Genomic DNA, 14,198 nt, shown 5'->3' with positions numbered 1-14,198 from the left:
TCTTTCTTGGAGCTGGTTGAAGCCGTGCAACAGTGCTTTGTGATAAAAGGACGTTGCTCCTGGTGACAGACAGACTCCTAGTTATCTAGGTCAGTGGTCCCTAACCCCCAGGCCGCGGACCAGTACCGGTCCGTGGGCCATTTGGTACTGCTCTGCAGAGAAAGGATAAATAACTTACATTATTTCCGTTTTATTTATATTTAAGTCTGAACGATGTTTTATTTTTAAAAAATGACCAGAATCCCTCTGTTACATCCGTCTAAGACTCACTCTTGACGCTTGTCTCGGTCACGTGATGTATTTATCCGTCCCACCCTAAAGGCCGGTCCGTGAAAATATTTTCTGACATTAAACCGGTCCGTGGCCCAAAAAAGGTTGGGGACCACTGATCTAGGGCATAGCTTCCCTGCAGGTGAAACTGATTAGCGGACTGGCCACTAGGGTGTGCTAGACTCGAGGCCTGCCCCTGCCCGAGTCCCTGGGGAGGATCCCCGGAGGGCTTTCCTCTTGGGGCAGCATTTTCTGATTCAGAATTGTTTGTTCCTTTTCCTAGCTGCAAGTTAACTTTTGGAACTTGGCCTAGTTTCAGTGATTGCTAGCTTTTATTTTTAAATTGAAATGATAGGTTTTGACATTTGAAATTTGGTCATATGATGAAAGGCTTTGTCATGTAAAAAGGAAGAAAAATGTATACATAAACTTGGTTCCGTGAATGTAGACAACAAAAGGCCCGTAATATTTACTTTGCAATTACCTTTTAGCATGGACCCATCAGGAATGTCAGAGACAGCTCAGCTGGTGTTTATCGAAGTCAGGAACATGTAATTTTTGTTATTATTTAACTTCCTTCTGTAAGTTCTAAGCAATGTTTTGTTTCTTCAGAAAAGAAACAAAAATAAATGAGCAACTCTTCAGAAAGGAGGAAAAATACTCTTTTCTATAAAAAATAAAATTCCTTCTACACTGACAAAATCATGAATCGGAGCATGGCTTCGTTAATTTGTCTTGTCCATAAAATAAGATCCATTGCAGTAAACAAAGCACATGCTCCAATATATATATATATTTTTTAATAGTATGGGGAAACTTGCTTATTACATCAGTGAGGCAGGCAGGATGCAGCACTATAATCTATTTAAATAATAAGCATTATATACATATATCGTATATATGTAATAATTATAGATGCAGAACAAAATATACTGTGGGGCAGCTGTGTTAGGCTTGCTCACGAGTTTACCGGCTGCAAGCAGCTTGGCTTGATTAGTCCGTGAGCCGTGGCAGAGGCTCCTGTGCATAGCCTATGTAAGGCTTTGGGTGCTTGCGCTCCAGAGAGATGAGAGATGGGGGATTGTGGGATGGTGGATCGCCTACCCGCCACTGCGAGGGGCCATTTTGCTGTTTGTTTGCCTGAGAGGCAGTTTCCCCTGCCTGTGTACTTCTCCGTGGTTGTGAGACTTTATTAAACAGAATGGCCCAACCCTTTCCGGCTCCACAGTTTTTCTACCGTCTGCCCAAATCCAATGTGACTCTGCCTGGCCTCGGCCACGGGCATTACGTATATCAAAAATGTTACCTCGGGAGGCAGAATTCTAGGATTGTATTTTATTCTTTGCCATTCTCTCTGTTATAATATTTTTACAACAGATTTGTCAACTTTATAATGATCATTATGATTATATTTCTAAACGTCCTAGAGAATAGGAACATGTGCATCAGTATCATTATGAGTGACAGCCAGCCCGTCTTTGTGCATTGCGCAGCGTTCTATAACCAGGGCTGACACAGAAATGGTTCAGAAGACACCACAGTCTTCTGGCCGGAGCTGCTTTTCTGTGTCCAACATGCTGGCGCACCTGCTGTGGGCCATTCCCGGCATTCTGCTGAAAATGGCTGGAACCAAGTATGCTATTGTTTTTCATGTAATTCCTCTCAATATTTCCAGCAGTAAAGACCATTAAATTTGCATCTTCATACTCAAATTCCAAATAGCTCCTTTTCCCAGAGGTTTGGGGATTGAAGGCAGGAAAGGGACCACATTCTGTTGGGGCTCAACACGTTTGCTTACAGGGTGTGTTAAAGTGCTAATTAATGGAGGTTAGTTTTTTTCTCTGAGTATGTATGAACATGGCACCTTTGGTGTTCATTTTTTGCTACTGAAATATTCTTATCAATTTTAATGTCAATATTATATTACCAATTTTGTTGAGAATTTATGTGTTTTTAGAATTAATCAATGGCATCAAGTAATGATGTTAACACAAAGAAGTACTTGTGACATTAATACGAATAGGTACCTGTGACGTGTCCTGAGCAGTTTTAGGGGGACCTGGATTTTTCCTGGGGCAGGGACAGTGACCATATGCTAAATTTCATGGTCATTTCTTATATAGCCTTCCAACTTGCTTGTTAATTGTTCAGTCAAGATGAAAAGCTGTTTTAAGTTAATAGTAAAACTAATTCTGTTGCCTGCATTTACCTACAAGGGTAGTGACTGATGCAGTGTGTGTGAGGTAAGGTGGGTCTTCTATTAGCTATAATCTCGTTATTCTCTAACCTCCAGCTTGCCTGGCCATGGCCACTTGGGATTTCCTCACTATATCAGCGGTACTGGGCTATGGGCATATTCATGAGATTTTTTTTTTAATTTTATTTTTTTAATGGGGCAACATCAATAAATCAGGATACATATATTCAAAGATAACAAGTCCAGGTTATATTGTCGTTCAATTATGTTGCATACCCATCACCCAAAGTCAGATTGTCCTCTGTCACCTTCTATCTAGTTTTCTTTGTGCCCTTCCCCCTCCCCCTTTCCCTCTCCCTTTCCCTCCTCCCCCCCGTAACCACCACACTCTTATCAATGTCTCTTAGTTTCACTTTTATATCCCACCTACATATGGAATAATGCAGTTCCTGTTTTTTCTGATTTACTTATTTCACTTCATATAATGTTATCAAGATCCCACCATTTTGCTGTAAATGATCCGATGTCATCATTTCTTATGGCTGAGTAGTATTCCATAGTGTATATGTGCCACATCTTCTTTATCCAGTCATCTATTGATGGGCTTTTTGGTTGTTTCCATGTCCTGGCCACTGTGAACAATGCTGCAATGAACATGGGGCTGCATGTGTCTTTACGTATCAATGTTTCTGAGTTTTTGGGGTATATACCCAGTAGAGGGATTGCTGGGTCATAAGGTAGTTCTATTTTCAGTTTTTTGAGGAACCACCATACTTTCTTCCATAATGGTTGTACTACTTTACATTCCTACCAACAGTGTATGAGGGTTCCTTTTTCTCCACAGCCTCTCCAACATTTGCTATTACCTGTTGTGTTAATAATAGCTAATCTAACAGGTGTGAGGTGGTATCTCATTGCAGTTTTGATTTGCATTTCTCTAATAACTAAAGAAGATGAGCATCTTTTCATATATCTGTTGGCCATTTGTACTTCCTCCTGGGAGAAGTGTCTGTTCATGTCCTCTTCCCATTTCTTTATTGGATTGTTTGTTTGTTTGTTGTTGAGTTTTATGAGTTCTTTGTATATTTTGGATATTAGGCCCTTATCTGAGCTGTTGTTTGAAAATATCATTTCCCATTTAGTTGGCTTTCTGTTTATTTTGTTGTCAGTTTCCCTTGCTGAGCAAAAATTTCTTAGTCTGATTGGCATATTCATGAGATTTTAATGGTTTGAGCCCATGTATTCGTATGCACAAATTCATTCCTCATAAGTCAGATTTTATGAAAATTTAAAGGGCTGACTTGATACCTTGATTTTGCCAAGCTTAGAAACATCAGTCTCTTTCAGTGTTGGGAACTTGGGAGTATAAGCAAATTTTATATAATAAAATAACATATCATGACCTCCTATAACTTAACGAATTATTCAATTACTTGTGATAATGAGTACGCCCAGAGTAGCGTTTCCTTCCACCCTTTCTGTCCTACCATTCATTCAAGATTCATCCGTGGTTCCTTTGTCTTCCGGAACACAGCCTCCTTTCTCACCGCTGACCTCTGAGACCCTGGGCAGATGTACCTTTTGGCAACAAACTACCCTAAATGCACCGTTCTTCTGTTTGTTCCTAGTGTGGCAGCCTAGCTTCTTTCAGCCCTCAATGGCTGGAACTGTACCACGTATTTGTGACCCCCTGGTCCCCCTCACTTCCCGACAGACTTTCACAAACATTCAGTGTTTATGGGCTTAATAAAGACTTTATTGAAAATATTTTGTATAAGTTTTTACCAGTTTTATAGCTAAATTGCTGTTTAGCACTTCTGAACTATCCAGAGAATTTCCCAAGTTTTTTGTTGTTGTTGTTTTCGTTTTTTTTGTTTTTTAAGTCTTGAGCCCTATTTTTGAGAAAATAAGATAATTATAATAAGCCTTAAAGTGCTACTCTTGCCAGAGGGGTGGAGATTGCTACTAAGAATACGGTAAATAGGACAGTAAGAGACAATGGATGGTGGCTCTGGCGAGCAGTGTGGCGCCCACACCCACGCTGGCGATGGTTGGTTGCAGATATTAAATTACCCCGTGGTGTGATTAGTGCAATTACCACTTAACCACCACACTCCTAACGAATTAATTCACTTGGCGTTGGACTTGAAAGTGAAGAAGTCACAAATTTATTAATGGAGTAAGCGCATTTTCTCCATCTGCTTTTGTATCTCCATACATAATCTCTGTGTTAGTCTCAGAACTTAACCGAGAACTTTTTCATAGGGCATCTTCTGATACTTTTTATTTGACAATTTGAAATTTTCTGCTATTGTAAACTTATTTTTCAAAAACCTTGTTTCTTTTAGTGATGTTTATAAGTCCAGCTCGGTGACTTAAAACAGTGAAGATGTGGTCATTCTAAGATGAGCTTAGAATATTTTTATAAATTAGTACTGAATATGTCCTGTAATATGGAGAAAACTTACCATAGAAAAAGTAAATATTAACTTTTGCACAGCATAGCTGCTTTATAATTATTATTTTCCAGAGGCCTTTTTTATGGATAAACAATTGACTAGTAGTATACCATTGACTAAAGAACAGTTCATTTATTCACTCACCCATTGTTTTTATTTTTGTAACAGAGAGAGAGAGGGACAGATAGGGACAGACAGACAGGAAGGGAGAGAGATGAGAAGCACCAATTCTTTGTTGCAGTTCCTTAGTTGTTCATTGATTGCTTTCTCATATGTGCCTTGACCAGGGGGCTACTGCAGACCAAGTGACCCCTTGCTCAAGCCAGTGGCCTTGGGCTTCAAGCTGGATGAGCCCACATTCAATCCGGCGACCTCGGGGTTTTGAACATGGGTTCTCTGTGTCCCAGTCTGACACTATGCACTGAGCCACCACCTGGTCAGGCTAATAATTCTTATTTTTGCATCAATTTCTCTGTGTACCCATGAAATGAGTCTTCTCACCCTGATTAAATAATTCACAGTCTTTCTCATTTTTTGTAATCAACTTTATTGAGATATAATATACATAAAATAAAATGCTGCCATTTAAAACATATGTTTTGATGAATTTTGAATTTACACTCCCATGTACTTACAACCACAACCAACACAGAGGACAATTTTGTGCCCCAAATCCCTGCTACCCCATCCCAGCCGTAGGAAACCACTGATTTTAGTCACTTATACATAGTATAGATTTGACTTTTCTAGCTTCATGTGAATGAAATCACACAGAACATAATTCTCTGTGTCTGCGTTCTTACACTCATCCACATCCCACATCACATAGTCCATTCCTTTTTATGGCAAGTAATATACCATTGACTAAAGAACAGTTTGTTTATTCACTCACCCATTAATAGTCTCATTTGTTTTTTAAAAATGTGTCAGCAACATTGAAGGACATAATAAAACATAATATTTACAAGCTTACCAACACCATCCTAGTTATACTTTCATCAATTTTCTTTTCATTCTGCTTTTATCGTTTATCCTTAAGATATATAATTTTTAGCTTTTGCCTAAAGCAAAATACAATCGTGTTTCTATATAATATTTAGAATTTTCTTTAAACTATGCACTATTCCAACAACTTTATTTTCTCTATTTGACTTGTCTAATTATGGGGCAGTTAGAATTATTTTTATCTGAAAGCATTGTTAAGATAACACCAGAGACAGATTTTTTTTTTTTTCCCCTGAAGCTGGAAACGGGGAGAGACAGTCAGACAGACTCCCGCATGCGCCCGACCGGGATCCACCCGGCACACCCACCAGGGGGTGATGCTCTGCCCCTCTGGGGTGTCGCTCTGTTGTGACCAGAGCCACTCTAGCGCCTGGGGCAGAGGCCAAGGAGCCATCCCCAGCGCCCGGGCCATCTTTGCTCCAATGGAGCCTTGGCTGCAGGAGGGGAAGAGAGAGACAGAGAGGAAGGAGAGGGGGAGGGGTGGAGAAGCAGATGGGCGCTTCTCCTGTGTGCCCTGGCCGGGAATCAAACCCGGGACTTCTGCACGCCAGGCTGACGCTCTACCACTGAGCCAAACGGCCAGGGCCAACACCAGAGACAGATTTAACGGTGGGCGCACTGGGCGCACACCCTAGACCCCGACTTCTGAAGGGACCCGCAAAACCCCAACTTTACATTTTTTTCTGACACCAAGTTTGGTTTCATATGTGCAGTTTTAACATTAATAGTACATAATATTTTTTATTTATTTAAAAATACGGTTAACATGTATTTTTATTTTCCCTGTCTTTTTTTTAAGGGGCTCAATATATTCTTCTGCGCCTGGGTCCTCAACTGACCTTAATCCACCTCTGGATGTCACTATAGTGAAATTTTACAAAGCTTTATTACTGTTGACATTTTCCTCAAAACAAAAAGTTATGGAGAGATTACACAGGAGACTTCTTTCTTTTTTAAAACATCCTTGGAAAGGAATCAAATTGGATAGATGATAAGTTTCTGGACTTCGGATTTGTTGGGCCTGACTTTAAATCTTGGTTGTACAACCCTGAGGAAGTTTCTTTTTTTTTTTTTTTTTTTTTTTTTAAATTTCAACTGGTCGTGCTTCAGCACTTTTTAATGACACTTGTTTGTCACATTTCCGTAACATTTTATTATTTTACAGAGGCAGAGATAGACAGGGACAGACAGACAGGAACAGAGAGAGATGAGAAGCATCAATCATCAGTTTCTCGTTGCGCGTTGCGACTTTTTAGTTGTTCATTGATTGCTTTCTCACATGTGCCTTGACCGCAGGCCTTCAGCAGACCGAGTAACCCCCTGCTGGAGCCAGGGGCCTTGGGTCCAAGCTGCCGAGCTCTTTGCTCAAGATGAGCCCGCGCGCACGACCTCGGGGTCTCGAACCTGGGTACTTTCGCATGCCAGTCTGACGCTCTATCCACTGCGCCACCGCCTGGTCAGGCCTGAGGAAGTTTCTTAACCTCTCTGCACAGTGTGAGAGTAACCCCCGGGGCCCAGCACCTTGCTGCCGCATGACCCTGTTCTCCAAACTCATTCTGCTGGTTTATAGTATCAGTGGCCACTGCCTAAATATCCCAGTTTCACCAATTTCAGTTTAATCCTTCAGAAGTATTTTGCTAATTTGATAGAAGTGATCTTCGATTTTTTTTAAATGTGTGCAACGTTTCATTTCTACAAACAGGAGCATTTCTCTGTGGCTTTGCACTTCCTCTAGGAGAAGGGTCTGTTTTATTTTTGTTGCTTGTGTATCTCCTAGTATAGCTCTTGCTCCTTCCCTTACATTTTTTTTTCTTTTAATACTGTTTCCCTCTCTATTGTTTTTGCCTTTTGTTTCAACTTCGTTGTTTTTTCCTTGTAAAGAAATGATCCGTCTCACATTTTAAGATCTCCAGTTGTTTCCTTTTGCAATTTCTATTGCTTCAGAGTACTGCGTGGTTTCCTTCTTCCCCGTCTCCTGTGGTCACTGCAGTGATTCGGGGTCCAGGTCATTTTAGTAGGTCATTTTCAGCAGTATTTTCACCAGTTCTGTCCTCAGTTGTGTGGGGCAGGTGAGGGGGTGGGGTGCAGCATTCCTGACATGATTCTGATTTCCACATCACGATAGAAAAGGAGCAAATCTCAGATAAGATTTAGAAGACCCTGGCTAAAGTTGTTTAGATACATGTTGGGAACAAAGCTCCTGGAAGTAGGTGCCTGTTTGTCTTTATTTTACCCCAAACAGCGTTATGATAAGTTCATTTACTCTCTAGAGGCTAAGATCAGACCTTAAAAACCCTTTGGAGAAATGAAAACTAGAGATGTGATGAATGTCTTGGGCGGACAGATCCAGACCCATTCATGTGTTCGTCAGCATCTTTCATACAAGTATCAGAGAGTTTCCCACTTGTAGAGTCCCTGACAAAACTTGATTCCACCTGTATGGGTCCCTGCTGCCTTTAACCAGGAACTCAAGCCCCAGAGTTTACCCTGGAGGATCCTGATGAATCCTCACCTCCTCCTCATTGTCTCCCCTCCTTTTTTATGTGGAAGAAAATAAATGTTCCATTATGCTTTGGTCTCTGTAGAACAGAGTATTTGTCACCATCATTATTGTGACTCTCTGAGGTAATTCTTTTCTGTGACATAAGTAGGAGGCTTGCACCTTAAGCAGAGGTTTATTCTTATTTCATCGACTGAGTTCTCAGCATTCTGCAGATTTAACAGTGTTCTTTAGTGTGTATCTGCATAAAGCCCTTACCATTTAAACATGGTCATGCATCTGTTTCTTGTTTTCTTGACTTTTAGTTAAATATTTAATAGTTTTATTGAGTAATGAGCATTTTTTTCATTTTCTTTAGTTTTAAAAAAAACACCCTAAAAAAATTAAGCACATTAATTTTCTTCCAGACGGCAATGGACGTAATGCAGTTTAGCAAGGAAGAAGTTCGGGAGGTTCTGAGGTTGCTTGCTGGCATATTACACCTCGGGAACGTAGAGTTTATCACTGCCGGCGGGGCACAAGTTTCCTTCAAAACGGGTAAGAGTGCGCCTCTTCCTCCCTTTCCCCTCCTTCCTACCACGTTTTTTTTCTCATAGAAAATTTAAGCCTGAAATATTTACTGTCTGGCCTTTTATAGAAACAGCTTTCTGACCCCTGGGATAAAGAGCTACAGAACTTTGTATCTGATATGAACTGTCAGCCAATAAAGGATCAAACAGATGAGATGTTATTACAGAATGGGATGGTGGTCGTGTTCTTGAGCCTACTAAGAAAGAAGAAAAATGGACCGAGTAAGAGGAAATATAAGAAATGAGGATAAGATATAGGAAAAATGTTGAGTCAGGGGACGTAGTGCTGCCTTAGTTTTCCATAGTTATTGAGTGGAGGCGTGTCTGATGGTTAGGACCCTTCTTGAATAGTGGCATGTGTGGGATGATTAGGACCCTTACTGAGTGGTGGTGTATATAATGGTTAGGACCCTTCTTGAGTGGTGGCGTGTATAATGGTTAGGACCCTTCTTGAGTGGAGACATGTATAATGGTTAGGACACTTATTGAGTGGTGGTATGTGTGATGGTTAGGACACTTATTGAGTGGTGGTATGTGTCATGGTTAGGACACTTATTGAGTGGAGGCATGTGTGATGGTTAGGACACTTATTGAGTGGTGGTATGTGTGATGGTTAGGACCCTTATTGAGTGGTGGCGTGTATAATGGTTAGGACCCTTACTGAGTGGTGGCGTATATAATGGTTAGGACCCTTACTGAGTGGTGGCATGTATAATGGTTAGGACCCTTCTTGAGTGGTGGTATGTGTGATGGTTAGGACCCTTACTGAGTGGTGGCATATATAATGGTTAGGACCCTTACTGAGTGGTGGCGTGTATAATGGTTAGGACCCTTCTTGAGTGGTGGTATGTGTGATGGTTAGGACACTTACTGAGTGGTGGTGTATATAATAGTTAGGATCCTTCTTGAGTGGTGGTATATATAATGGTTAGGACCCTTCTTTTTTTTTTTTTTTTTTTTTTTTTTTTTTGGTATTTTTCTGAAGCTGGAAACGGGGAGAGACAGTCAGACAGACTCCCGCATGCGCCCGACCGGGATCCACCAGGCACGCCCACCAGGGGCGATGCTCTGCCCACCAGGGAGCGATGCTCTGCCCCTCCGGGGCGTCGCTCTGCCGCGACCAGAGCCACTCTAGCACCTGGGGCAGAGGCCAAGGAGCCATCCCCAGCGCCCGGGCAATCTTTGCTCCAATGGAGCCTTGGCTGCGGGAGGGGAAGAGAGAGACAGAGAGGAAAGAGGGGGGGTGGGGGTAGAGAAGCAAACGGGCGCTTCTCCTGTGTGCCCTGGCCGGGAATCGAACCCGGGTCCCCCGCACACCAGGCCGACGCTCTACCACTGAGCCAACCGGCCAGGGCCAGGACCCTTCTTGAGTGGAGGCATGTATAATGGTTAGGACCCTTATTGAGTGGTGGCGTGTATAATGGTTAGGACCCTTATTGAGTGGTGGCGTGTATAATGGTTAGGATACTTATTGAGTGGTGGCATGTATAATGGTTAGGACTGTTAGTTTTCTTTCTTTTTTTCCCCCTCTTTTTTTTTTTTTTTTTGTATTTTTCTGAAGCTGGAAACGAGAAGAGACAGTCGGACAGACTCCCGCATGCGCCCGACCAGGATCCACCCGGCACGCCCACCAGGGGCGACGCTCTGCCCACCAGGGGGCGATGCTCTGCCCCTCCGGGGCGTCGCTCTGCCGCAACCAGAGCCACTCTAGCGCCTGGGGCAGAGGCCAAGGAGCCATCCCCAGCGCTCGGGCCATTTTTGCTCCAATGGAGCCTTGGCTACGGGAGGGGAAGAGAGAGACAGAGAGGAAGGAGGGGGGGGTGGAGAAGCAAATGGGCGCTTCTCCTATGTGCCCTGGCCGGGAATCGAACCCGGGTCCCCCGCATGCCAGGCCGACGCTCTACCACTGAGCCAACCGGCCAGGGCCAGGACTGTTAGTTTTCAAGCCAGAATATTCGGTTTGCAGCCTGGAGCTGCCTCAGGCTTTTTCCTTGGCTTATTTTTCCCACACACTAGCAACTTCTTGTCAGTAAAGTGCCTCAGAGATGTGTTAAGATTAAACGAGTTATGTACAGAGTTGTGTCAGTTGCCTATTTACTGGAGTGATTTATGTATTTATTTTTAAACTATTCTGATGGAAACAATGTAGGAGGGCACGGAGGCTGGGAACTTGATGAGTTGAAGTACAAAATGGCTCTAGAGGAGCCCAGCGTTGCAGGTCAGCCGTTCTCAAACACCTGGTCCAGCACCTCATAATAATCTTAATGTGGTGAATCCCAAAGAGCTATTTTTTTAAAATGTTAATCATATCTGTTGATGTTTATAACTTTAGGAATTAAAACTGAAGCATTTAAAATTTTACTCCAAAATAACCATAAAAAACTCATTGAATATTAAAATATAAAATTATTTTTTAGACTTTTCAAAAAAGTCAGCGAGAAGAGTAACACTGTCTTACATATTTGCAAATCTCTTTAATATCAATGTGATGGAGGACAGCTGGAACCTCATATCTGCTTTGGCGTTTATTTTGTTGAGACACCTCAGCTCATGTAGCCACTGGAAAGAAATCATCTGGCCCTGGCCGGATGGCTCAGCGGTAGAGCGTCGGCCTGGCGTGCAGGAGTCCCGGGGTCAATTCCCGGCCAGGGCACACAGGAGAAGCACCCATCTGCTTCTCCACCCCTCCCCCTCTCTTCCCCTCCCGCAGCCAAGGCTCCATTGGAATAAAGTTGGCCTGGGCGCTGAAGATGTCTCTATGGCCTCTGCCTCAGGCGCTAGAGTGGCTCTGGTTGCAACAGAGCAACGCCCCAGATGGGCAGAGCATCGCCCCCTGGTGGGCATGCTGGTGGATCCCGGTCGGGCACATGTGGGAGTCTGTCTGACTGCCTCCCTGTTTCCAACTTCAGAAAAATGTATACAAAAAGAAAAGAAAAGAAAAGAAATCATCTGTATCCTAGTGAGAGACTAAGAAGAAAAAAGCAAATGGCACCTTAGTATTATTGTTGAAAATAGTTGTGACATCACAAACCTGTGACAGGGTCTTGTCGACAACCCCCCCCCCCCATTTTGAGGTCTCTGGACTGTACTTGGTCCAGGTACCAGGTTCTTTGCTGCTAACCTAGGACTCAATCGAGGAGCGAATAACTTACTCGATCAAGGAGTGACTTGTGTGTTCCATACATCCTGCCTGAGGGATTCAGGAGTGTTTTCTGCCTTAATGTGTTGCTCTGTGTGCTCAGCTTTGAACCTATTTGGGGTCCCATGGCCTGTTCCATCACAGGGCTGGGAGTCCACCTTTGCCTTGTTCTTCATTTCCAGCCTTGGGCAGGTCTGCAGAGTTACTTGGGCTGGACCCAGCACAGCTCACGGACGCCCTGACCCAGAGATCAATGTTCCTCAGGGGGGAAGAGATTCTCACACCTCTCAGTGTTCAACAGGTACCTACGCTTGGCTGTCAATGCTGTTTTAAATGACACTCTTGGGTGTTTAGATCGTGGCTTTGACTCAAATAGGTAAATGCAGCAACCCATTCAAATGAGTTTGGTTCATGATCAAAATAAATATATCCACTTTGAGAGGAACAGATAATGTTAAATTGTTTCTAAAAGACAATGTAGCTGAGTCTTTTAAAGAGGGTTGGATCCAGTGTAGATGGCTGTTCTTAAAGGATTTGTCCACTGTGCCTCAGTTTCCACCTCTATAAGACAAGAATAGTTATCATACCTAATTCAGAGGATTCTTGTAAGTATAATAATACAAAATATGTACTAAGTACTTAATAATTGGCTCAGAATAAGAACTAAATAACCATTAGCTATAATATATTATTATTATACATGAAAACAGTGCAACAGTATGTTGTATTACTTATTTTTGTATCTGCTACTGTCTTGAGCCAATTACATGCTCTAGCACATAAATACCTGTTTCATGATTAGATAAGTAAAAAATACTAACCATATCCCATGAAGAAAAACGGTGTATGTACAAAGTAAGATAGAAGATGAAAATGAAAAATCTCAGCCTTAACTATTGTTTTAAACCTGATGAAATTTGTAACTGAATATAGACACTCAGATTCTTACCTCTAACTCAACATATAAAGTTGACTTTGGAGCCTGGTATTTCAAGGCACTCTTTCCCTGGCTGGTTAGCACAGTAGATTAGAACATCGTCCCAATATATACCAAGGTTATGGGGTTTGATCCCCAGTCAGGGCACATATAAGAGTCAACAGATGAATGCATAAATAAGTGGAACAACAAATCTCTCTCTCTCTCTCCAAAACCAATCAATTATTTTTTTTTTTTAAATAGAGGCATTCTTGGCAAATTCTACTGTGAAGTAACTAAGAAAGCTCCAGTTTATCCTTTCTTTCAAGTCTGTGTTCTCCTAGGTGGTATTGATTTACTTGACATTGGGTACTCAGGTGATACCCTGTGTAGTGTGTGTCTCCCAAGGACCCCTGAGTGGGACTGTGGTGGCCGTGCTGGCCTGGGCTGTCCCTGGTCAGCTGGAACCGGGTGACCACATCTCCTCTCCCCTTAGGCAGTAGATAGCAGAGACTCCCTGGCCATGGCACTTTATGCACGCTGCTTCGAGTGGGTGATCAAGAAGATCAACAGCAGGATCAAAGGCAAAGATGACTTTAAGTCTATCGGCATTCTTGACATCTTCGGATTTGAAAACTTTGAGGTAAGCTTCCAATGAGTGGGACACATGAATTCTTTATTTATTTACTAGCTGATCTTCACCAAAACTTTTGTAACAAACACTGATATTTTTTTTCTGCAAATTTTTTAAATCTTCATATATAATAATGAGAGCACTAAAAATGCTTTTGAATGGTTCCTTTTTTTAGGTTAATCACTTTGAACAGTTTAATATAAACTATGCAAATGAGAAACTTCAGGAATATTTCAACAAGCATATTTTTTCTTTAGAACAACTAGAATATAGCAGGTAAGCAGTCGTGAAATTCTATGTCATTTTAAAAAGAAATCAGCCACTAAATTAGATAGTTTTAAAGCTATATGTTACTATAACTCAGCCAGCCCTTTTAATTTTTCTGCAGAGAGGGATTAGTGTGGGAAGATATTGACTGGATAGACAATGGAGAATGCCTGGACTTGATCGAGAAGGTAATATATTGTTGAAGAGTTGTTTCAGTCCCAAGGGTGTCCAGCTGGGCTGAT

At 42.1% G+C, this 14,198-nt stretch overlaps 1 protein-coding gene across 2 annotated transcripts in view; it reads left to right on the top strand.

The window, feature by feature from the left end:
* The window catches only part of MYO10 (myosin X), a 219,954-nt gene that overhangs the window by 118,426 nt on the left and 87,330 nt on the right, over window positions 1-14,198 (top strand). For both annotated transcript variants that reach the window (XM_066243997.1, XM_066244007.1), the window contains exons 9-13: window positions 8,839-8,968; window positions 12,322-12,440; window positions 13,552-13,698; window positions 13,865-13,965; window positions 14,078-14,144. In XM_066243997.1, coding sequence (XP_066100094.1) covers window positions 8,839-8,968; window positions 12,322-12,440; window positions 13,552-13,698; window positions 13,865-13,965; window positions 14,078-14,144 — 564 coding nt within the window. The remainder of the gene's footprint in view (window positions 1-8,838; window positions 8,969-12,321; window positions 12,441-13,551; window positions 13,699-13,864; window positions 13,966-14,077; window positions 14,145-14,198) is intronic.

This window comes from Saccopteryx bilineata, chromosome 1 (genome assembly GCF_036850765.1).
Source record: "Saccopteryx bilineata isolate mSacBil1 chromosome 1, mSacBil1_pri_phased_curated, whole genome shotgun sequence".
NCBI lineage: Eukaryota > Metazoa > Chordata > Mammalia > Chiroptera > Emballonuridae > Saccopteryx > Saccopteryx bilineata.
This window is presented reverse-complemented; position numbering and strand designations above follow the sequence as displayed.